The 25,318-nt window shown below is 41.5% G+C and overlaps 1 protein-coding gene across 1 annotated transcript in view; it reads left to right on the top strand.

Annotated features, from left to right (window-relative positions):
* Positions 1 to 24,221, top strand: part of kcnh3 (potassium voltage-gated channel, subfamily H (eag-related), member 3) — a 227,388-nt gene extending 203,167 nt beyond the window's left edge. Inside the window, exons 11-15 of the mRNA XM_061723226.1 lie at positions 12,182 to 12,396; positions 19,468 to 19,724; positions 21,003 to 21,103; positions 21,283 to 21,335; positions 23,099 to 24,221. Coding sequence (XP_061579210.1) covers positions 12,182 to 12,396; positions 19,468 to 19,724; positions 21,003 to 21,103; positions 21,283 to 21,335; positions 23,099 to 24,019 — 1,547 coding nt within the window. The 3' untranslated portion in view covers positions 24,020 to 24,221. The remainder of the gene's footprint in view (positions 1 to 12,181; positions 12,397 to 19,467; positions 19,725 to 21,002; positions 21,104 to 21,282; positions 21,336 to 23,098) is intronic.
* Positions 24,222 to 25,318: the final 1,097 nt, after the last annotated feature.

Raw genomic sequence — 25,318 nt, 5'->3', positions numbered from 1 at the left:
AAATGAATTAACAGGAAGTATGGTTGTATGAAAATATATCACAGTTGGTGGTTAACACCCACAAGACCAATGGAGTTTGTTAACTAACTAGCAGGGAAGTAGCGCTGTTGTTCGTCTTGTGGTCTCCTTCAGTACCGTATTTTCCCTATTATAAGACACTTAAATTGTCTCAAAAACCGGCAGTGCGTCCTATAAGCAGGTGCGTCTTATGTATGAATTTTGATGTGCTTACTGACCTGAAACCAGTTTTTTGTGGTACAGTGCACTCAAAAATAGTGCAGTGTTAGTGCGACTTTGGTAGTGATGAAGCCGTTCAGCTTGATTGATGGTCGGACCGTTCAGCTGACACATTAAAGTCGGTTGGTTGGATACGAGTCGCAACGTCAGAAACTATGTAGCGCTGGCAAGCAACAGTCATCCAACATCTATTCAACGTTACCTCACTATAATTACACGTCAACCCAACGTCAGGTTTTTAGAGTAAACCCAGTTTTCAAATCTGTATCATAATCCAGTTATAATCAAATGTTGTTCCAACCTCACACTGACTTCAGGTGTCCGCTATCGCTGGCAATGATGAACCAATCAGAGAACAAGAAATAGTACGATGCTAACCTCCTCCACTTTTTATTTGTGGATTCATGAAAGACAAATGATTTAAAATGTGAAATTTTTTTCTGTTTTAGTTACAACTCAACGATATTCTGAGTTATTGTGAATCAGGTGAATAAAGTTCGACTTACCAGACTGTTTAGTTTAGCTGTATATATGTTTTATCAAGCGCCGGTGCGCTTAATGGTCCACAAAATACAGTCATTCTTGATGCAATGCCACCACAGGTGAGGAGGGATATACGTTATTCAGAAGGTTCGGTTAGTTTGACAACGCGCTGTGTGAAAGGAAACCCGGACCAGCTGAATGCTGTAATCATAATCAAATCAAGTTCACACGGGACAGTCAGGTGTGACAACGGCCTTAAAAATGTCTGATCTTTGTGGCTTATGCTTCTACACTGAACTGACTTGCACCTCTCCAAATCGTTACTTATGGTCAACGCCAGCCGCTGCCTGTGACTGGTGTGTTTGGTATTTCTTCCTGCGTATTTTCCAATCCTACTACTTCTTCTTTGTCAATTTCAACCCATGTAGAAATAAAATGCTACAAAATGTTGTAATACTGCAATACTGTTGCTCAACATTTATCAGCTCCAAGTCAAATGTGATTTGCTTTATTTGCTCTGTTGCCATGTATCCACTGGGAAAGCAGCCCCCACCCCAGCCACCGAGGCCACGGTAGAAATAAACACATCAATTAAGATAGTCAGTCATAGATTGAATTAATAATATATGCATGGTACAGATGAAGAGTGAAGGGAAAACAAATAAGTACACACGATAATGGTAATAATAATAGTACATGAAGGAGCTCTTGGTGTTCTTATCATTACTATTAACGTGAGATGCCTAATAATAATAATAATGATGATAATAATAATAATAATACTAGAAGGTGAGGTTTAGAAATGTTGCTGAGTGTTGTTATACAAGCTGCCATGGTTGGTACAGGCAGTCAAAATATTTCTTGTAAGACGTCATTATCAGCAGGGAGTTGCTGTAATTAGTGCTCAGCTCAGAGTCAGGTTATCGGGTTACGGCTTTGTTTTCTCCGACTTTTTACATCAAATTATTAGTATGACGCTGTAAACCAGAGGCTCAAAAGCACCACAAGTTTCAGAACAAAAATCGATCGACTTTTTCAGCGTTCCACAAAATAAAACCAAGATCTATATTTCACTGTGTTCTTGTTGTCATCTTCACAATATTACAAAAAAAAAAGGTCATTTTGCCAAAATACAATTTTTTTTTTCCTTCTAAAGTTTGTTTTATTCTCTGAAATGTTGTTTGTGTTCTTGGTGTTTTCAACCTCAGGGACACCATTGGTGAACTCCATAAACATTTCACCATGAAGTCAAGGCTATAAGAGCACAACACGTGGGGAGAGAAAAAGAAAATGCAAGCTGTGCTGGCTGTGCTCCCTGTTTTCTGAATGAGATGTTTTCTACTCTGCATGTTGCTTCAGGCCAACTTCTGAAAGTGTCGAAGGGCATCTCTTTGCAAAGCGGAGTGCAAAAACTATACCAGCTCCCCGTTTGTTGCACAGGAGTTGGTCCAAATCTCATCTAAATCACCAGCTGTGTGTGTGTGTGTGTGTGTGTGTGTGTGTGTGTGTGTGTGGTGTGTGTGTGTGTGTGGTGTGTGTGTGCGTATATATATGTGCATATATATACATACATATACATACACACACACACACACACACACACACACACACACACACACACACATATATATATATATATATATATATATATATATATATATATATATATATATATAAAATGTGTATGTACGTACCAGTCTGGATCTGGAAAAAGAGAGGATATCTTGGTGTGTCTGGTGCTGTGATTTCAGCAGCAGAGCCTCCGGTGTGTTGTGTGTTGGAGCCTCTCGGCTGGGATTGTTTCCTACTGATGTGATTCATCAAACAGAAACGCAGCAACCATCTCAGCTCCTTCAAAGCGGATCTCGTCGACCCAGTTTGTTTTGTTGTTCTGCTTTGGCATTTTGTTCTTCCTTTTCTTATTGCCAGATGGCAGACATTGAAAGGGCCCAGTAGTATGGAGTAATAGTTTGCTAAGTCAGCTGATCCTAACAGGTCCATCACAGACTGTAGAAAAGGCTCTGCTGCTACAACCATCTATATATATATACTATATGTATTATATAGATATATAAAATGGGTAACGCTATAATCTAAGGCCGTCAGGTCATTTTCGGTCATTTTCACCACTGCTGTGTCTGTGCTATGATCTAAATCCTGACTAAAACTCTGTGCTCCTGTGCTCTATCAGGGACCATTTTGTGGGCACAGGAAGCTGTTTGACTAAGAGGGGTTCTTAAAAGCTTTTTAAAAGCTTTCTCCTCTGACTTGAGTCAAAATGCTGCTTCTGTTGTCGCCTAAACATTTGCAGTAATTTCTCCTGGAAACCAGCTAACTTTACTCAGCACTCTGTGTCCAATAATTCAGAGGCCGGTTTATTGTGGTCATGTTTGCAAAGCCTTTCGATCATACATTTGTCGGATGTTAAAAAGAGCTGTCATTTTTAGATTGAAGTGAATCTGATTGTGAGCTGCGCCGTCAGACAACCTGTTGCACCTGTGACAACAGTTTGCAGTAATTTCTTTAGATGCTTTGCTCACAGAGTCAAATCTAATTAGTCCTGATGTGCCCCAGAGCTTTGGTAACACTAATCCAACAATCGAGTGTCCTGAGGTGCTTTTGTGTGAATGTCTGGTACACAATATGATAGGGGGGCGATCTGGAGAAAGGGGGGAAGATTTCATAGCAAAAACAGATGTACCTGTTTATCTAAAGGTCAAAATGTATTAATGTATTAATGTATTAACAGCATGTACCTGTATGTCTGTGCCTGTGTGTCAAATGAAGTAGATTTATCTTGAAATGCCAAGCCTCTAGCATTTATTTGATCCTGATCATGACACACACACATACACATACACACACACACACACACACACACACAAACACACGCAGGCAGCAGACAGCATGCAGAGCGCTGCTGCTGTTAATAATGAATAGATATTGCATTATTAAAAAGGCCTTGATTATTAATGCTGAAGTTCGGAGCGAGCAGAATTTAGAAAGCCCCCCACATGCTGCAGCCCTGGTTGGCCTTTACCTAACCTTGGGATTAGAGAGTCCATTAATGAGCATAACAGAGGATACGTCTCAGAGCCGACGACCAGTCTCTCCCATCACAAACACATATCTGACTATAAGTCAGCATGTCTGGAATTAGTCATACAGAAGCTGCTCCTGCCTCAGATTGCGTGTACCGAGTATTATCGGCAAATTCTGAGCCAACACACACCAACATACACCAATTAAGAGTAAAACCGTTTGAAGGTAGGGGGTTGTGTTTTATCAAAACTAAACTTTCCATCCCAAAGAGGCTACAACTAGGGAATGACAATATCAGAACTTAAAAGCTGAAATTTATAATTTACGGCAATTAAAATTCGGAAAAACAAAGTGGAGGTGCAAGGCTGCATACCTCACTTAGTTTTTCTCCTGCTCCCAATAATGACTGTGTTCACAGCTGCTCTTCTTTTATTATCAGAAAATATAAACATTTGCAGTCTGTACACTGGATGTTAGTCTGATATGAAAGATTTATGATGGTAGCATAAGTGGTGGAACAACAAATGTAGGCCTGCTGATGGCAGCCCATTTTGCCACTAAATCAAATCAAACTGCACTACTGTACCAAAGTACAATTTAAATTCACATAACAGCATCCTTCCTGTTACAAATGAGAGTTGCATGTAAAGAAATCCACTATAATATACTTGAAGAAACACTTGTGTGTATATGTATATATACATACAGTGTATGTATATATATATATATATATATATATATATATATATATATATATATATATATATATATATATATATACACAATCCAATTTTATTTATATTGCATTGATTACAATACAAGATACCCAGAGCATGACATAAATTATATGCCGAAAGTAGTCACTCACTGATCCAAATAATAGAAATCAGGTGTTCCAATCACTTCCATGGCTACAGGTGTATAAAAGTAAGCACCCAGGCTGCAGACTGTTTCTACAAACATTTGTGAGAGAATGGGCCGCTCTCAGGAGCTCCGTGACTTCCAGCGTGGTACTGTGATAGGAGGCCACCTTTACAACAAGTCCATTGTGAAGTTTCCTCACTCCTAAATCAACTGTAGGGGTGGGCAAAAATATCAATATGGCAATATATTGCGATACTTTGCCGGCCGATTCGATATCGATATTCAAAATATTCAAAAAATTTTCAAATCATTTTTCAGACCAGTTGTAAATCCAGTATGACTTTATTGTATAGACAGGCTTAAATAATATTGTTAATGTTAATTGAATATCATGTAAATAATATGAAAAACATATATAAATATGTTGTAACTTTAGCTTGTATAGCTATAATGAAACAGCATGGATAATTTGAATTACATTGTTTCTCACATGAATTATCACTATAATCGGATGTACGTGCAACTCGGATGTTAAGATGCAATCAGATGGAAGAGTGGAAGGGTTTGGCCACCTTTATTTATAAAGCACTTTACAAACAGCAAGCACTGACCAAAGTGCTGAACATAAAATACACTTCATACCACTAAAAGAAACAAATTCAAAAACATAACATGAAAACCACAAAGATACAAAATTAAGAATAAAATGAAGATTAAGATAAAAAATAATTAAAAGAAATGAAAATAACAAGTTAAAGTCTACATCTCATATTAATTTAAAAGCCTGGCAGAAAAGTGGGGTCTTAAGAGAAGATTTAAAAATGTCAGAGGAAGACGACTGTCTGATATTTACTGGTAACGTTTTCCACAAGCGAGCAAATACTTTTGGCAATATAGTGTATATACTCTCCCATCCCTCTTTACGCTGTACACCTCAGACTTCCAGGACAAGTCGGAGTCCTGTCTTTCCTATCTGCAGAATTACTGATGACCAGATGACCTTGCAGTTGTGGGGTGTTTCAATGATGGACAAGAAACTGTGTACACAGAACCGGTGGACCGGTTTGTGGCATGGTGTGGGAACAATCATCTCATCTTAAATGTCAACAAGACATAGGAGATGATTGTGGATGATTGCGAGATTGAGGGGAGCTGGGATTAAGATAGTTTTTCCATCAAGGGGGAAGTGGAGGAGGTGGAGGAGTATAAATACCTCGGTGTTCACCTGGACAACAGACTGGACTGCAGATGCAACACTGACGCTGTTTAGAACACAGAGCAGACTTTACTTATAAAGGAAGGCTAGGTCCTTCAGCGTTTGCAGGACGATGTTAAATATCTTCTATAAGTCTGTTGTGGAGAGTTCAGTCACATCTGCAGCCATGTGTTGGGGAGCAGCATCAGGACCAGAGACTTAGAGAAACTGGACAAACTGATAAAGAAGGATGGCTGGAGCCTCTGGAGCTGCAAAGGAGGATACTTCATTAAATGAAGGTCATGTTCAAGGTGGCGCATGTTCAAGTCCTAGCCTGTCGCTCTTTACTGCATGTAAGTCTATCTACCTACTTCCCCAATAAAAGCCCCTAGTACCACAAAAAACTTTTTGATAAAAGGATCTGACCTTTCCATCCAACCAGTTCCCAAATTGGAACAGAAGGTGCTGTAGCCCTGCGTTTTCTGTCCAACTTGAAATATCTCCAAGGAGCCCGCTCCTTGCCCACTATTGCATATGTTACTGTAATTGATGCTGTAGGAGAGAGGACCAAAGTCTTGGGACGTCAATGTCATGGAAAAACTCATCAAATTCTCTTTAATATCTTCTTCCTAAACTAGATGGATAACTGGACGAAAACTGAGTGTCTAAGTTGCCAAGAATAAGACTTGAGAAATGATCCAGATTTCAGTAGATTTAATTAAACAGTTGCATCCAAAAGGGTCAAAACATACATGAGATGCAGAATGTCAATGAAACAGAGGAAGCATAATGAGTGTAAGGCACAGAGGATGATTCATTCCTACGATTCGAGTCGACAAAAACATTTTTAAGGTCAGTATTAATCTTTTTTGAGCAGACTACCAGTCCGTACATTTAGTCGGGCCAAGGCTATTATTTTGCTGCTCTCAGCAGTTTTGGTTTAATCAGGTGGCCAAGGTTGAATTTTCCATCGCAATCCATCCATTTTCTATACCCGCCTTATCCTTAGCAGGGTCACGGGGGTCTGCTGGAGCCTATCCCAGCTCGTCACAGGCGAGAGGCAGCGGTACACCCTGGACAGGTCGCAAGTCTATCGCAGGGCAGCCATGGGACAGATAATTATAATTATATACTGTATGAATAATTATTATTATTCAATGGTGTTGGGCCAGCACAAAATCAGCCAGGCGTTCATTTGTGGAGGCGTGTTTGCAAGTGTTTGCAGTCTGGACACGGAGAGGTGCTGTGCTGATAATTTCCAATCGATTTCGATCATTCATAAATAATACCACTTTTCAAAGTCACTTAAATCATCTGTCTTTCCTGATTCTGGTCACGTGATCAGAATCGGGAACTAGTTTCATTTGTACTTGAGAGGCTGGTATGAGCGTTTTAAAAGCTGCCAATCTGCTAGAACTTTGATGCACAAAGGACGTCACTGATCTTGATCAAAGAAGAGCCAAAAGAGTAGCTACAGTAATTGATCATGCACAGTGAACCTCAAGTTGATGGAGCATCAACTACAGTGTGTGGATACTGTTACTGAGGTTTAGATAACTTGATGGTATATTGTAAAATGCGACAATAACAGAAATTGTTCAGGTTCTTCTGTCAATTTCAAGGGGAGAAAGAACCATTTCAATAAGTTCAGAAAATATTGGGTAAACAAGATCACTGAGTTTTGTAGACCAGATGTCTTTTTTCAGCCAATCCTTTCTTAGGTTTGCTGGTGCGTTTCGGATCATTGTCCGGTTGCATGATCGGTTTTGGCCAAATTTTAAGAATCACATTTGACATAAGAATACTTTTGTATAAGGCACAGTGCCCAAAACCTGTGGCTGAGGGGAAAAAATGTTAAAAAAAAAACAAAAAACAAATAGTCAATCCTTCACGACCATGCTGATATGTAATGTTTGGTTTTCGTCAGGCTAAAGAGTGCATTGTGGTCAAACATCTCAGCTCTGGTCTCGTTTGTCCAAAGGAGATTATTACAGTCTTGCAGTTTCTTCAGATACAATTTTGTTAAAATAATCTATGCCTCTGTGTTCTTGTGCAAACTTGCTTGGATATTAACACCTGCGAAGAGTGAAGATTTTGTTTGACGTTTGGAAATGACTCCATAAACCTTTCCAGACTGACAGGCAGAAACATCATTTCTGATGTATTTTCCCCTTGGCACTATATTAACACTCACATGAATATTCCGGACCCAAAAACTGAACCTTCTGCTGTTATGGAGGTTATAAAACACAAGGGTGCTTTCGGTAGAGGGGACCATTTTCTACTTACTGTAGAATATAATATTATATTAATAATATTGATAATATAATAATATATACAGTCAGTTAAAGTTTTATGTCCTCACACGGCATCCTTTTAGCTGTCAAGCAGCTACAATGTACATCTGCGAACATTGTTATTACTCTAACTTGAGAAAGCAGTTATTACATTTTAATTATTCATAACCGGGTAATTGGAAACTCATTGTTCCAATTTTATGATCGATGTATTATCATACTCCAGAAGAATGTTTCCGTCAAGAAAACACCTTCTTTTTTTTTTCTTTTTTTTTTTACCTTGTCTGCACACATATTAATGATTGATACCATGAAGGTAGAAACCAAAGGTATATATATGTGCATTATTACTATATTTAATATATATACATATATATATACGCATACATATGCATACACATACATAAATATACACATACAAACCCAGTGATTTTTTTATTTTTTATTTTTTATTGTTTTTTGGGGTGGGGAAAAAAAAAAAAAAGAAAACACCTTTTTGACCAAGAAGAGCTGAATTACAGGCGTGTGTAATTCGCATGGAGAGTCGTCGTTTGTCACGGTGTCGGGCCAATCAGCACCGAGACTAATTAGATTAAACCGGGTCCGGACCAAGGACTGTGATCTAACAGCTCATACGTTTGTTCTTGCGTTGACCTTTACTCTGACCATCGCACGAAATCATTGCAAGTATGGAGCTGTGTGTTTCTTAAAGCTGAATTAATAGTTTATGACACAAGTAAAAACATTGACCTTTTATTTCACATCACCTCCTGCTTGGCTGGGAGGCCTAATTTGTTAGAAGACCGCATGAGAGGAGCAGGTTTGGTGTCGGGATAAGACTCATCTCGTTACGGCAGTATAGCTGCTGTAACACAGCGAGATCATCACACTGAGCTAGATGTAGACTATTTTCATTATATTACTACAAATGTATGAAATCTTGGGTGAATATTTACACTTACCAAGAGCTGAACTGTGGGCATACTAAAGGCTTAGAATCACTGATATTGATTAAAAAAGATTACTTCTTTCATAAGCTTTTGTCTCGTCTGTCTCACCTACACTAACAAAAATGATGCACCCACAGGACTGTTGCTATCCAGTTTTTGTCTTCTGCTCAGTTTAACATCGAGTTGTTATCATGAGCGAAAGTGTTCCCTGATGCTTCTGCTGTCCGTCATCGCTGCTGAATAGAGGACTGGGCTGGGGAGTGGGGGAGAGGAGGAGTGGAGATGTGATTGATGTGAAAAAGACGGCACGGTGGACGGAGCTTATAAAGAGCTAATAATGACAAATTAAGTGAAAACACAGAGGAGGGGGGAGGGATGGAGCAGGAGCGTTAGAGAGCGGGTAGAGCACAGACATATACATACATACACACACATACATATACACATACACATACACACACACATAGCCACACACACATATACATACACACACATATACATATACATATACAAACACACACACACACACACACACATAGCCACACAGACATATACATACACGCACTCACACACACATAGACATACACATTGGCTTGTTCACCTGCATGCTTGCTCTGTAGTTTTTGGGGTTAGTTAGTTAGTATCTTAGCTCAGACTGTGATTGGATCTCGAGATTTGGGTCGATTGCTGCTCGTGTTTTGGTCGGTTCCGTGTCGGTTTCGTGTTTCGTTTGTGGTTTTTGTTGCAGATTTCTAGTGCTCGACGTTTGCCTCCATGTGTTCTTGCTTCCTGGTTTGGCAGTGGATGTCACCCCCCTCCCCCCCCCCAAAAAACAAAAAAAAAAAACCACTGGGTTTGTATGTATATATATATGTATATATATTAAATATAGTAACAATGCACATATTTATGCCTTAGGTTTTTACCAGCATGGTATTAACCATTAATATGTGTGCAGAAAAGGTAAAAAAAAAAGAAAAAAAAGAGAGCGGGTAGAGCGAGGTTTGGAGGTGTTCAGAGGATGGGCACAGACACACTCTCCTTATCACCTTACCTTATCTTATAACTCTCCCCTCACCCCTGCATGTCTGCAGCAACCCCCACCACCACGTGTTTCTCTCTTTCACCTTTACTCCTCCATCGCCCGTCTGAGATCCCTCCTCGGCCCTGTCCCCGGTCCAACACAGCCCCTTTCTTCTTCTCTCTGCTCCCTCTTGGCACAGTTTTTCTCCAGCCTTCTCCTTGATGTGTGGCTACACAGCCCCGAGCAGTCTTTGTCTGAGTTTTTGTTTTATTCCCAAACACCGCAGCAGCTGTCAAAGGCCTCACAAATTACTGTTTTCCCTTCTAGACCACAATGCATTTCCTTTTTTTTTTTCGGCACTAAGGTAGAGGCTTACCTTATCTTTCTGAAAAAGACTGCACAGACCTTGCACACTTAAACGGCACTGAAGAAAAAAGACAATCTAAGCTGTGCTATTATTCTGCCCATCCAACTGCCTGTTGGGGCCCTAGTACTCGGGCTAAACAGAGATCTTCAGACCTCCACCTTCTCCAGATCCACCAGGCAGCCGTCAACTGAGTGGCTTACTTTTTAAGATGGTATACACATACTCCTATTCTGAACCTGTGAATTAAAACAAAACTACATTTTGTCCCTATGTGAAATGAAGCTTATGCAGCGTCACAGCACTAGCAACAGGTGTGGTGTCCTGTTAAGACAGGGTAAGAAAGAGAGATGAGAAGAAAGATGTTGTCACTGAGCGGGCTCGTCTCTCCCTGTACACTTATCCTATCTTTATTATCTCGTGTGCTTTACAGGGCAAGAACAGTCTTAATCTTTGGTAGAAAACAAATGCAAAAATAACAAACTCTATTGCTTTCATCATGATTTTCCCAGCGACTCCTTTGTTTTTGTTGACACGGGGTCTCTGCTGTCTTTATTACTGAGACGGTTCACAGAACTGGTTATGTCTGTAACTCATCTTTGAACTAATGGGATTCTGGGTTGAAAAAAGCTAAACAGTGTATTAAGGGTGACTTATGATGTTAGCAGAGGTCTAAATGATGTTTTGATCATAATGCCACAGAGTTACAGTACAAAAGGTGACATTTCTGATGTTGCTGATGTTGTTTACCAGAACACCTATGAAACACATCTTCAACCTCTCAATGTAATTTACAACAGTCTCTGTAGATTTGTGTTAAGGTGCCCATACCGAACTCACCACTGCTCCATGTATCATTCATTAAACTGGTTCCCCCTCAGCTCAAGAAGACAACACCACTGGCTCCAACTCATATTCAAATGTATCCACTTTAGTTATCCTTCTTACTTAAAACAATATCTGATTCCATATACATCCTCATATTCTCATAGAAACACTCAGCAACCCTTCTTTTTCGTTCCTTTAACCTTTAAAGAAATTGGCAGACGTGCTTTTAAGTTTAAAGCCCCATCAGACTGGAACAACTTACCCATTAATATAAGAAAACTTAATTCGTTACATCTCTTTAAAAACTCACTATTTTCCAACCTCAATAAACCATGTAGTTGCCTCTAGTGGTATTGCCCTCTCATTTTATTTTTATTTATTTATTTTATATACAATGTATCTATTTCTTCATATACTGTATCATAATGATGATGATAATGACTATTATTAATATTAATATTGTTGTTATTGTTGCTATTACTGCATTATATGCAGTGTTTACTTGTGTTCTTCAGGTGTGGTAGGTCTTGGGGACTGGTGTGTGGTCGGGTTTGTGTGTGAGAGCCTTATGTATGTATTATGTATGTTGTATGTACCGGTAACTGTTTTGTATTGTGTTGTATGTTTTTTGTTGGACCCCCTCGAAAACGAGATGATTCATCTCAAGGGGCTATCTATTAATACATTTACAATTTCTCTGCATGTCTTTACAGCTTTGTCATCAGCAGCTGGTTATTGGGACTGGATCAGCAAAATTTGCTGTTGCAGCTTTGTGTTACTCACGTCAAATAAATGCAAAACACAGCATTTTGGGAAGCTGGAGATAGAGATGGGAGGACTTAATAATTCTTGTCTTGTCTTACATCCTTTTTTTTGTTGGTTCATCCCTTCTTCCAGGTAAAGGAGACCTGATTGGTTCAGACTCTCTTACGAAGGAGCAGGTGATCAAAACCAACGCCAACGTGAAGGCCCTGACTTACTGCGACCTGCAGTACATCAGCCTGAAGGGCCTCCGCGAGGTCCTCCGTCTCTACCCCGAGTACGCACAGAAGTTCATCAGCGAGATCCAGCACGACCTCACGTACAACCTGCGAGAGGGCCACGGAGCTGATGTGAGTACCCACGTGTCGGCTGATGAAGAGCAGCGCAACGAGAGCGTGTTAAACCTATCAGTGAGCCTTTAGGTCGTTGCACTGGCCTTAAGAATAAAAAGTAATTGTAGAGAGCTCACAGTAGGCAGCGGGACTCCAAGCTGAAGGTCAACAATGTTACAACAGTTATATGTACATTGAACAACGGCATTTAGTTAGTGTACTAACTACTCCTTTCAACTGGCAGATACAAGTTTTTATTCGAATTGGAAAAGAGACAAACTTTTTGAATTAAACCGCAACCACATCCAGGTTTGTTTTGATTTTCTTGTTGATACTTTTCTATTTGTGGAGCTTTTTAAGTATGGTTTTTCATCACTCAATCATAAGTAGCTGTGGTTTAAGTTTAAGTAGCCCTGCATTTCATTTTTGATTATCAGCCTGCCAGCTCAGTCCAGATGTTCCACACATGACGGTCCATGCATGCTGCCGTTGGATGGCTGCAGCACAGAGCTGTCAAGTAAATTACCTGGTCATCAGTTGCATGGGCTTTCTTATGCTGTATTGCATCAAGCTTTTTTTTCTCTCTGTAGAATAGTTCAATTACATATTAAATAGTAATTTAAAATGCATTTTGAAGAGTTTAGACTGCCCCCTTCTGGACAAGTTACACACATCTGCCAGCAGCCATTGGGTTTGTTGAGAACTGCTGTGGGAATTTGTGCTTTATGTCTTAATTATCAGGATTGTGAATTCAATTGATTATATAAATGCGTATCTGTGTAAATACTGACCTGATTTCAGTCAGTACTAAAGATCTGGAATGAAAATGAGCTGTTTTATCAATGAAATGCTGCCAAAGTTTGGAAAGCTTGTGTGATTAGGGCTTTTCACAACATCAAGATCAAGACAAATCCAGGAATGCATGCCCCCAACGAGGTTAAAAAAAAAATAAAAATTAAAACAACCTCCTGAATCCAGAACCAGTTCTAGCCCAGCTGCAGGCATTAAGCCCTCCTACTCTGGGCTAGTATGCTGGGTTTACTTTTGGAAAACTTTTGCCAACAAATAGGCAACAAACCACAAAGCGTTCTTAGTGAAGGTTAAACATTTAAATAAACTAAAAAATAGTCTAAGACAGGCTTGCCGGCAGAATGAAGAGTGAAGTGAATAGTGTGCATTAACAGCCGAGTACAAGGCAACGCACACACTTTGTTAACACTTCTTATGGTGCAAAGAATCAGATCCACACAGAGTCAAATTCAAAGACAGTAGAGGCAAATCCTGCACACAAAAACACAAAAGTGTTGGGGGGGGGGGCAGTCTGAAGAATGTTGAAACACATCAAATGATGGATAGAAGCAAATGTCCTTTTTAAGCTGCATTAACGACAGCGGTTAGAAAAAGACTTAGAAATTGTGCAGCTGGCGTCCCTCAGCCGAGCTGAGTACCACAACATCTTCACGTGCATCCTGGATGGTGCAAATCGCAAGTCATATTTTATGTGAAGATAATTGGCAGTTGAAAGAGATGGTCATGTCTGTGCGTGTGGCTGCTTTCATGAGCTCCATTTTAAACTCCTGCCAAAAACAGCAGCAGCAGCCGCTGAGGGAGAAAAACACAAGGACGAGAATAGAAGAGTGCTGCTGTTTGAAGCTCTCCTGCTGCTAAAAATAGACGAGGGGGGAAGCACGGCGCTCCCTGACTGGCTGTCTCCCCCTTCGTTGCTGCTAAGATTGGATCCTGCTCGATATAAATAGCCCTGCCAGCAGAGGAGGAGAGAAGGGAGGAGGGGGCATTACTTTCACTTTCTCATTTTCTCTGCTTCTGTTTTACTGCAGTGGTACTTTTCATTTCTCTGTGGCACTGCACACTGCTGCAGAGTGTGAGAGGGGAGCAAGTGCGCATACGTATCATGAGAGACGCATGATTCTGGACGCACAATCTGCTGCCAGATCTCAAGGTTGGGTTACAGATGTCCATTCTTGTAATTTATGCAAAAAACCCTTCTGGTACCAGCAGCCTGGGAGAGCGTATTTGCATATGCATGCGAGAAATGGGCTGCTGGGAAATGTAGCACCCCATTTTTCAGGTATTTGCACATTAAAGAGATGAATGGTCACAGCAACAAAAAGAAACACACTGACACTTGTGGAATTGATAAATAGAAGAAAGAGGTGCTTATGAGGAAATAACTGTGGTTTACAAAGGATGGCAGACAGCAGAAATTCAATTCTGTTTATATGTTGCTGGCAGTTTACAGGCTGCTCACGACACCAACTTATCCACAGAGTGTGCTGACTATATTACTGCAAGTTTTGTAACTCTTGTGTTGCTCAGCTTCAGCATCAGAATGAAATGTAGGAAAGTAAAGGCTACAGGTGCACATGTGCATGCAGGCTACTTAGACACACTCTAACACAATGTCCTATAAATACTGCAGGACAAACAAAGCGCATTCTTGTCATTGCAGGAACGTGAGTGTAATTTGCATTCATCCCCTCACGTGCAGCCGGGTTCCTGCAAACAGCCCGACTCCTTCACAGATACACACCGACACGAAGCAACTGTACAGTTATCACGCCCCCGCATCGCAGAGCGCTCTCTGGTCTCCCGTGGAGCTGGGAGCTAAGATTAGAACAAGAGGGCTAAAAATACATCACAGTGGCACGGAGGAGGAGGGGAGGGGGAGAATGCTGAGCAGGCAGGGATGGAGGGGCAGAGGGTAAGACTTGATTAGGGGGTGAGTGATGCTGGGGGTGGGGGAGAGCTGGGGGGAAGGGGAGAGCAGTGGGGCGTTGGCTCATCTGGTGCAGAGAGTGATGAAAGTGTTTCACATCCATCATGCAGTGGTTGAACCTATGAGAGAAGGTATATTTATTATCCGTATAACATATGATCTCTGCAGAGTGACAGCACACTTATCATTAAGATACACTCAAACAGTTGCATAAATAAAGTAATTAAAAGTGCATGTCTGGGACTAACCGTCCAGTTCAAATACAAATTAGTGCATTAAAATCTTCTCTTCTGCACTTGTATTCAGAGAAGCTTTTGCAACTTTATTTTCAACATGGATTTAAAAACATCCATTTTGCACATTAGTCCCTTCTAGAAGTTGCAGCAGTTAAGTATCAGCACTCAATAGTATGTCCTTTTTGAGCCTTGTGGTGCAGTGTTTATCTCCGGTTTCTGTAGCGCAAACGAACAGGTGGTAACCATGGTAACCACCCCCAGGATAGGACGCTAGTCTATCGCTGGATACTTCCCCTAGCAAAGCTAGATACCCATTCATACACCTGGGTGAAGTGAGGAAAGCCGAGTGTAAAGAAAGTGATGCCAGTGCCAGGGTTCGAACCCACGACCTTCGGATCATGAGCCCGAAGCTCGAACCACTAAGCCACTCCGCTCCCGCAGCACTCAGCACTCAATAGGACCCAAATTATTAATTTCATAAGCAGGGAGGTGACTCATGGGTAATTGAGTTGGGGTTGGAGGTGTGTGTGTGCGATGCCACTGTCTTTATTAAAAAGATGTCCTTCATAGAGCTTTTTTTTCCACAAAGGGGTGTTGTGAAGCTACAAGGCAGCGCCTTCTACGGCAGCTGACGTGAAACACCAGTGAAATGCTGAAACACCAGTGAAATGCTGAAACACCAGTGAAATGCTCCTCGTGTGACGTGCCTTTGTGCTTTATCCCCACTTGTGATTGCTACAATGACTGGTGTGTTGCCAATAACCTGTAATTGGTTATAATTGTAAATTTGTGGAAATATGTGAATAGTTTGTTATCACATGCAATGGCACTTGTTTTGACTCTTTTATATGCAAAGTTTAGCTTAATGTTTCAGTAACTTTTTTTTAGCAATATTGATAGTGAATCTGGATATGGGATAGGATACCTCTAAGTCACCTTTCATTAGAGGCCAAAATTATGACTGTACGTTGAAAGTTTCAAGAGTTATGCCCTTTTATCCCAGGTATGTGACTATGGTTATCCAAGTATCCTTTTGGCATCTCCAAATGGCCATTTTTGGAAACACCTTGACACAATCTTACAAAAACATGTTTATAATACTAATTTTTTGCGGTATTGTTATCAAATTTGAACTTGCACTAGGTAAGGCTTCATACTGCGGTGCCATTGTGTTTTCCAGCTAATAAGTCACAGCTACACTCATCTGCAGACATCTGGTTACAAAACAAATTTCAGGCGGAAATAAAAACTTTCTATTTCAGTTCTGTTCAAACTTAGATTACTCAATCACTTACAGTGATTCTGACAGTTGGGGGAAAAACTTCAGAGTGTTACCTTTCAAAAGAAGATGGCATTGCCATCCTCTACCAACCCCGGGGGGTGGGGGTCTGCACTGAGCTCAGGTCTCCTCTTTATCCTGAGGAGTGAGCAGGCTGCTTCTTTTCACCAGACAGGGTGGGGTTTCTCTGGCCGGACGTAGCACGTGGAAGGATCACGTTATTCTGGCCGGATCCTCCCCACCCCATCTGGCGCCCCGGCTGGTCAGAGGGGGCAGTGTGTGGACTGCATACATGTTTTTGTGGGGGTAGCTCACATGGGGAACAAGGGGAGAACACAGAAAGGCCCTTTCGCCAACCCCACCCAGGGTGTGGGTGCTGAAGTCATGGAGGAACTTAACACGCATTCAGCGCCCTCAGCATCCCCGGCGGGAATTGAACCCAGGACCTTCTTGCTGTGAGACGGCTGCACTACCAGCTGCACCACCTTCTTATCTTACATTTCACAGGATGATCAAGCAAACTTTCCTCCTCCTTTCTCTCAGTTTTCTTTCTTATCTACGCCCTTGATACATCCTCTTCAACTCATCTGGATTTTGGGTCTGATTCCAGACGTTGGTTAGTCTTTGGAAAGATCCTGAGTATAAGCAACATTTCAGTCGTCATGATTATTCATCATAATAAATGTTTAAAAAATTACACTATCAACAGGAAGCAGTACAACATCCAAACCAGACTACAGAAACTGTCTCAGAAATGTGTGTTTTAACAGAGAAAAAATCCTAAAGACAAAATATGACAAGACACTGAATATAGCAATGTAGCAAACTTTTCCCCATATTTAGTGAACTTCTGTTTTTCTGAAATGTTTCTATATACTCAAGGTACAATTCCTGAGAGGGAAAAGTAACAGGTGGAGTTCTGCACACTTATCTGAAACTATGAGGGTTTTTATAGGAGTAACTAAGCACAAGTCTACCGACTCTCAAACAAACTAAAACCTCAACATTCTGAACTTGCTCATCCCTTTAGATGGACATTCGAAGTTTGGACATGTTTCTTGTCATCCCCTGTGCTTGCAACATCAACGACCCAAAAATGTAACTTTCTACTGATGCATTTTTTATTTATACGTATAAAATATAAAAGCAACTTAAATGCATCAAATGCACTAAGGATGATTTCAAAGTGCATTAATCCATCCGTACACAGTTCTTCCATTTCAAGTAGGATGGATGGATGGATGGATGGATGGATGGATGGATGGGTGGATGGATGGATGGATGGATGGATGGATGGATGGATGGATGGATGGATGGATGGATGGATGGATGGATGGATGGATGGATGGATGGATGGATGGATGGATGGATGGATGGATGGATGGATGGATGGATGGATGGATGGGTGCTTAATGTTACACAAACAGATGAACCAGATTGCTTGACAATTGAATAAATCTTGAAATAAAAATCAAAGCTATGCAAATATTAAATGCAGTCACATTTAGGTCCAGATGTGTTTGGAGAATTACCTTTTTTTTCTTTCTTTTTTAAAGAATTGGCCTTTCCACTTGTAAATATAACCGTCATTTTCAATGCTTGGATGAAAATGAAAATCCACGGACATAATCAAACTCTGGATCTTAGAGCTTCTGTCAACATGCACATATTTATCAAACACCAGTGAACCTGTCCATGTCCAAATCATAACACCACCTCCTCCATGTTTGGCACATTTCCTGATAATAAGCCGTTTCTCTCCATATACTTGTCTCTTCTCATCACAAGTTGATCTTGGTTTCATCCATCCACAGAATCTCGTATTATAACATGATTTTTCAGATGACAAAGTGTAATTCAGCTTTCCTGCTCTTGAGTGTTGCAAACCCTCCGTATTTATACGTCCATGAAGGTGTGTCTTGATTGCCCGTTTTGACAAGGACATGTCTTCCTTCTCCAGAGTATTCTTGACTTCTGATAATGATGTGAAGGTGTTTTTCCTTCACTGCAGAAAGGACTCTGTCAACCTTCATCTTCACGTTCTTCCTGGCCTTTCCATGTCGTTGAGCTCACAAGTGCCTTTTCTTTTAAAGTGTGTACCAGTTGATTTGGCCACACCTACGTTCTTGTGCTGTCTCTTACATATTTGTGTTGTTTCTTTCAGCCTAATAAAAGCCTCTTTCACTTACAACAAGATGTACTTGGTCTTCAAACAGATCCCAAATGCCAATTCAGCATGATATCAACTCCTGTATCTGTTTTGTTGTCTTGAAGTAACAAAGGAATGGACAACATCTCGCTGATTTACTACTTTTCAGTCACTTAGTCAAAGACTCTTGAGCACTTGAGGTTCTTTGTTTATGAAAATATCTATGATTCTTGATGGCAAAGGCTATATTTTTGTGAATATCTTAAATTAAGGCTGAACGTCTGCACTTTGTTCACATCTTGATTCTTCTATTACAAATTCATTCTACTGATGAGTAAAGGCAAAATCGTAAAATGTTGCACTCCAAATACTACAGGAGACAGCAGGACACATCTCTGACTTGAGTTTCCTCACAATTTCAGTTGTCTAACTTAATTTCCTTTGAATAATCTTAAAGGTTGAGATTGAAGTTATATTTTATGAAACATTGTGCATCAAATATAAAAATAGTGTTAGGAACGTCACTTCTTGTGTTTGTCTGACACCTAGTGGTAGAACAACGATACGTGCAGCACATTTAACAACCGGGTTGTTTGAAGTGATCATAAAGTCAGTCACAACAGGTGTGATGGCCCGACCTGCAGACATCACCTGAGCTCCAACTGTGATGGTGTTTCTGTTCTCTCAGGTGGACTGGGAGAGCAACGGGGGCCTGGTGAAGAAGCTGCCGTCCATCCGTGAGGATGAGGAGGGGGACGAGGAGCAGAGCACCGTGTCCCGAGCTCCCCGCTCCCCGCTGCACCTCAGCCGGGGGCTCAGCTCGCCGCTGCGCTCCCCCCTGCTGCCGCCGCGGCCCTTCCGGGCCCCGGCCGAGCACCTGCGGCCCGCCACCCTGCAGATCCCCGTGCTCAGCTTCAGCAGCGCTCCAGCTGAGCTCAGCCCCAGGTAACCAGAGGTGTCAAAAGTATTCACATTCATTACTCAATAGAAGTATAGATACTAGAGTTTAAAAATACTCCTGTAGAAGTTGAAGTAGTCCATCAACTCAAGTTTTTTACTCAAGTAAAAGTATAAAAGTACTGGTTTCAAAACTACTTAAAGTATAAAAGTAAAAGTAATGTAAGGGGGGGAAAAGCCATTAAGGACAAAAGCCATTGAAAATGAATGTATCTTAGTATAATGCAAATATATTAAAGAACCATATATGTGTACTATTGAGCATTAACATGTGTTTCAGAGAGCAGGAGATATGATGACTAGTTGCCTATAAGTATTGTAATGGTGCAAAAATTCAAACTTCAGAGGCATGTTATCATTTATCCTAACCTTTATTGGAATGTACATCCAAGTTTAGTTGCAGGAATCTGAGGGAACGGATGTAAGAACAAAACTGGACAAGAACATCTGAAACAACCACAACCAAATTCACTCTATCCGGATGGAGCAATTTAACTGGATAGTTTTTTTTTAAAGGCCGAAATGAAATAGAGTAACAAGGCTGTTTTTAAAATGTAAGGAGTAAAAAGTACAGATAATTGTGTGAATTATATATAACCAAAATTTCTACTTAAGTAAGGTAACGAAGTATTTGTACTTCGTTACTTGACACCTCTGCAGGTAACACGCACGCACGCACGCACGCACGCACGCACGCACGCACGCACGCACGCACGCACGCACGCACGAGCGCGCGCGCACACACACACGCACACACGCACACACGCACACACACACACACACACACACACACACACACACACACACACACACACACACACACACACACACACACACACACACACACACACACACACACACACACACACACACCAGGAATGTGAGTGTGGATAATCAAAAAGATCAGGAATACTAAATCACATGTGGAACACAATCTCACAGACTCGGAAGAATAACAAGCCACAATCGCTCTGCAGGCATACATGGCAGGTTGCCGTAGCAACCAGTACATTACGGGGCTAGTGGATTACATGGGGCCTAACTGCTGTGTGTGGAGTTTCATACTCCAAGATGGGGGGTGTGTGTGTGTGTGTGTGCAGTGTGTCCACGTGTGCAGAGAGATTTATGGCATCCTGGAGTGAACGGAATCTGCTGATGGGGTGGGAGGGCGTTTGTGAGAAAATGCTGCAGAAGACAAATGTTTTCACGATCAACATTCCTGCGCTGCACTCTGTGTTTTATATTTAATCCTTTTTTTCTGCATAGATTCGTGGACGGCATCGAAACAGAGACTATTTCTCCCTCTTCACATAAGTTTGAGTTCAGCCCCAGCATGTCACCTGCAGCTCCACCTTCCCCATACCCAGGTAACTCACTCACTCACTCACTCACTCACTCACTCACTCACTCACTCACTCACTCACTCACTCACTCACTCACTCACTCACTCACTCACTCACTCACTCACAGCCACTGGAGTATTCTGTCTGAAAGCAATGTATTTTTATGGCAGGTTAATGTAGATGCGTGTTTGTGTTGTCTGCAGGGATCCGCGAGCACTCTGAGATCAAGCAGAGCGTGTCTAAGCTGACGGAGGAGGTGAGCAACTGACTTGACACATGATGATGATGATGATGATGATTGCATGTTTACTCATCCGTCAAATCATTTTCAGATTATTTAAAGTAAGCGTTATTCTTCCCCAGCAGTCATAAACTACATTATGTAATGAAACGCATCTCGCTGCTCCATTTTTGGTGTAGTCTTGTGCACGGTGCTCACCAAAACCATGCATAAAATATTAAAGGGAGAAAAGTTTTATCTCAGTTTTAGCTATAAGATCCAAATGCATATATAAAAGATTATAGAAAGATACTATAAACACCAAACCCCCCAAAAACCTGATACAAATAAACTCTCATTGATTTTTCAGACCGTTACATCAGCATATACACTAAGTTTATATGATTTTTTTTTTTTTTTACATCTGTCTTATTTAGGTTTAAAATGCTATCTGTTGTTATTAATGCTGAAACAATTGAAAGTAAAGTGGCATCTTCACATGTCAGTTTTTGCGACTCTTCACTTATGGCTACACTGCCTTGAATCAGGAGACAGATTGTGGTGACGCAGAGAATCGCACACTCGCACTGCTTGAAAACTGGATAATTCTGGTTCTGTGACATAATAGTGACTCACTGAAGGACATATTTTGATACCTAGACGGCCCCAAACAAACCGATTCACAGCAGACCCTCAAACGTGTGCTCTGCAATGCAGAAAAAGTGACTAATGTCGTTAATAACACGACAACCTTTTACTAGTTCCACCGGTAACATTCGCAGCAGTTGATGCGGCCTAATTATGCTTTTTCACCCGGTTCACTGTCCTGTTTAACATACAGTCCCTCCATCACGGAACACCGATGGTAAATTTGGCTCCTGATGGTAATGTTTTTTTTAGTCATTATATTCTATTAGTTATTAACAAATTAGCCATTTACTTTTCAGCTTACTCCACTGTCATTGTACAGCAATGCAAGAGGATCTCCAAATGTTAGAGGCAGAGGTGTCAAGTAACAAAGTACAAATACTTTGTTACCTTACTTAAGTAGAAATTTTGGTTATCTATACTTCACTGGAGTAATTATTTTTCAGACGACTTTTTACTTTTACTCCTTACATTTTCACGCAATTATCAGTACTTTTTACTCCTTACATTTTAAAAACAGCCTCGTTACTCTATTTCATTTCGGCCTTTAATAAAAACTATCCAGTTAAATTGCTCCATCCGGATAGAGTGAATTTGGTTGTGGTTGTTTCAGATGTTCTTGTCCAGTTTTGTTCTTACATCCGTTCCCTCAGATTCCTGCAACTAAACTTGGATGTACATTCCAATAAAGGTTAGGATAAATGATAACATGCCTCTGAAGTTTGACTTTTTGCACCATTACAATACTTATAGGCAACTAGTCATCATATCTCCTGCTCTCTGAAACACATGTTAATGCTCAATAGTACACATATATGCTTCTTTAATATATTTGCATTATACTAAGATGCATTCATTTTCAATGGTTTTTGTCCTTAATGGCTTTTCCCCCTTACATTACTTTTACTTTTATACTTTAAGTAGTTTTGAAACCAGTACTTTTATACTTTTACTTGAGTAAAAAACTTGAGTTGATACTTCAACTTCTACAGGAGTATTTTTAAACTCTAGTATCTATACTTCTACCTGAGTAATGAATGTGAATACTTTTGACACTTATTGTTAGAGGAAATGTTTTGATTAGATTGTTGGCACCAATATGCAGATGTTTTAATGCTGACTTCCTGTACTTGTGTCTTTTCACCCCAAAGATGAACAGTCTCTCCAAACAAGTGTCCAGGCTCAGCCAGGAGCTGCAGGACATGGCTAGCCTGCTAAAGCCCCTCCTCCAGACAGCGTCACAGCCCATCCTGATGAGCATGGCGCCACATTTGACCGCACCTCAGAGCAGCACCGTCCCACTGTCGTGCAGCACGTGTCTCATGGCACCCTGTCCCTCCCAGAGACCGGACACTCATTCCCTGTTGGACAGCAGAGACACGGAGGGTGTGGATCTGCCAGGATGCCTTCTCCCAACCACTCATTCACCAAAAAGGCCTAATTCACCTGCATCAGTATCGGCAAGGCCCCCAGCCAACCCCGCGGGGGGCGACGCCAAGAAGCCAGTTAGCTCCAACCTTGTTGCCCCTGATGAGGGATGTGTGGAGGGGTCTCCCAAAAGCCCCCATTCCTCCTCCACCAATGGGATGCTTTTACTGTCACCAGAGGATCAGCCTCCTCTGGCTTCCCACACCCCGTCCTCATCTCTCTCCTTCTCCATGTCCCCCTCCTCTTCCCCATCCCTCTCCCCCTGCCAGGGTCCCCATCCGTCCCGCCCCGGCAGCAACCCCAGCAGAGGCCTGACGCCCCTGCTCCGCTCCCAGGACGACCCTCCCACTTCATCCTCCCGCTGCTCAGCTCCTCCGTCCCTCGCGTCCTCCCCCGGAGATCACCGACTGAGGCCTTCCCCCTCCACCCCCAGCGTACCCCCCACTGTGCCCCTCCATCCCTCCACCCTCTCCCTGCCGGTAGCCCTGGACTGCAACTCGCAGCAGCAGCTCAGGGAGACGAGAGCCACCACCGCCGACCCCGAGGAGCTGGAGATGCAAGAGTGGGGGCGATGGGCAGAGGAGGGAACAACGTCCTCCATGGAGCACATCAGCTTCATCGACGACGAGGAGCCAGCAATATGAACGGATACAACTGGAGAACGAGAGCGGAGTCGCGGGAGAAGTGATGGTGGGACAATCAGGAGCAGACAGCTGGTCCATCTGACACGAGGAGCAACTTCTCCACGCCGCATGACGCTGCCGGTTGTCCCTCAGTCGGGAGTGCGTTTCCACACCGGTCACCCCAGGGCAAAACTCCACGTCAAACTCCAGTTATATATATATATATATACAGGACTGTCTCAGAAAATTAGAATATTGTGATAAAGTCCTTTATTTTCTGTAATGCAAAAATGTCATACATTCTGGATTCATTACAAATCAACTCAAATATTGCAAGCCTTTTATTATTTTAATATTGCTGATCATGGCTTACAGCTTAAGAAAACTCAAATATCCTATCTCAAAAAATTAGAATATTCTGGGAATCTTAATCTTAAACTGTAAACCATAATCAGCAATATTAAAATAATAAAAGGCTTGCAATATTTCAGTTGATTTGTAATAAATCCAGAATGTATGACATTTTTGTTTTTTTAATTGCATTACAGAAAATAAAGAACTTTATCACAATATTCTAATTTTCTGAGACAGTCCTGTATACAAACACACACACACAGTACGTATCTGCAGGAAATGTCTTACTATGATCCAGAGGCCGGTGCTCTGGGACGGAGAATGTAAGCTCTTTGTTGAATTTCACCAGGTATCCTCATCTGGAAGGCCAGTATGCTTCATGTGGGGGGGGGGGGTCTTTAAAAACAGCATGAAACAAAAGTCATTCGCACTCCCTCCACTCATAAGAATAAACATTTTCTCTCGGTGTCAGAGGCAACTTCAAAGTTTGTGAGGAAAGTAGGATGTACGAGAGCTCAAATCATAAACAGAGCACCCCCCCTTCCCTCCCCCCACCACCTCCTCCTCTCATAAGTGTTTACAAGCAGCCTGTCTGATTGTACCCCCCCACCCCCACCCCACCCACTCCCAGCTTTAGCCATCCAGCCATTCGTGCCTTTTCCATGTAAACACTTCCCCCACAATCCATCATTTGTTTGGGTTCAGATCAAACTTTACGTTCAAGAAGAAGAAAAAAAAAAAGCCATCAATGTCCCCTACTGAAAACACTTGCACCTTTATTTAAAGTATAACCACTTTATTTATTGATACTTTAATTTATTTCTGATGGGATCCCCTTGCACGTCCCCGTGAATGGATGGGTGCAAACGTTCCCGGTTCTTATGTAGCACGCACACTTTGGACCATCTCCTGGGCTTCATGTTGGTACGAGACGACAGCCTGGAGCTGGAACTACAACATCCCGGC

Source organism: Cololabis saira, chromosome 6, assembly GCF_033807715.1.
Source record: "Cololabis saira isolate AMF1-May2022 chromosome 6, fColSai1.1, whole genome shotgun sequence".
In the NCBI taxonomy this organism is placed as follows: domain Eukaryota; kingdom Metazoa; phylum Chordata; class Actinopteri; order Beloniformes; family Belonidae; genus Cololabis; species Cololabis saira.
This window is presented reverse-complemented; position numbering and strand designations above follow the sequence as displayed.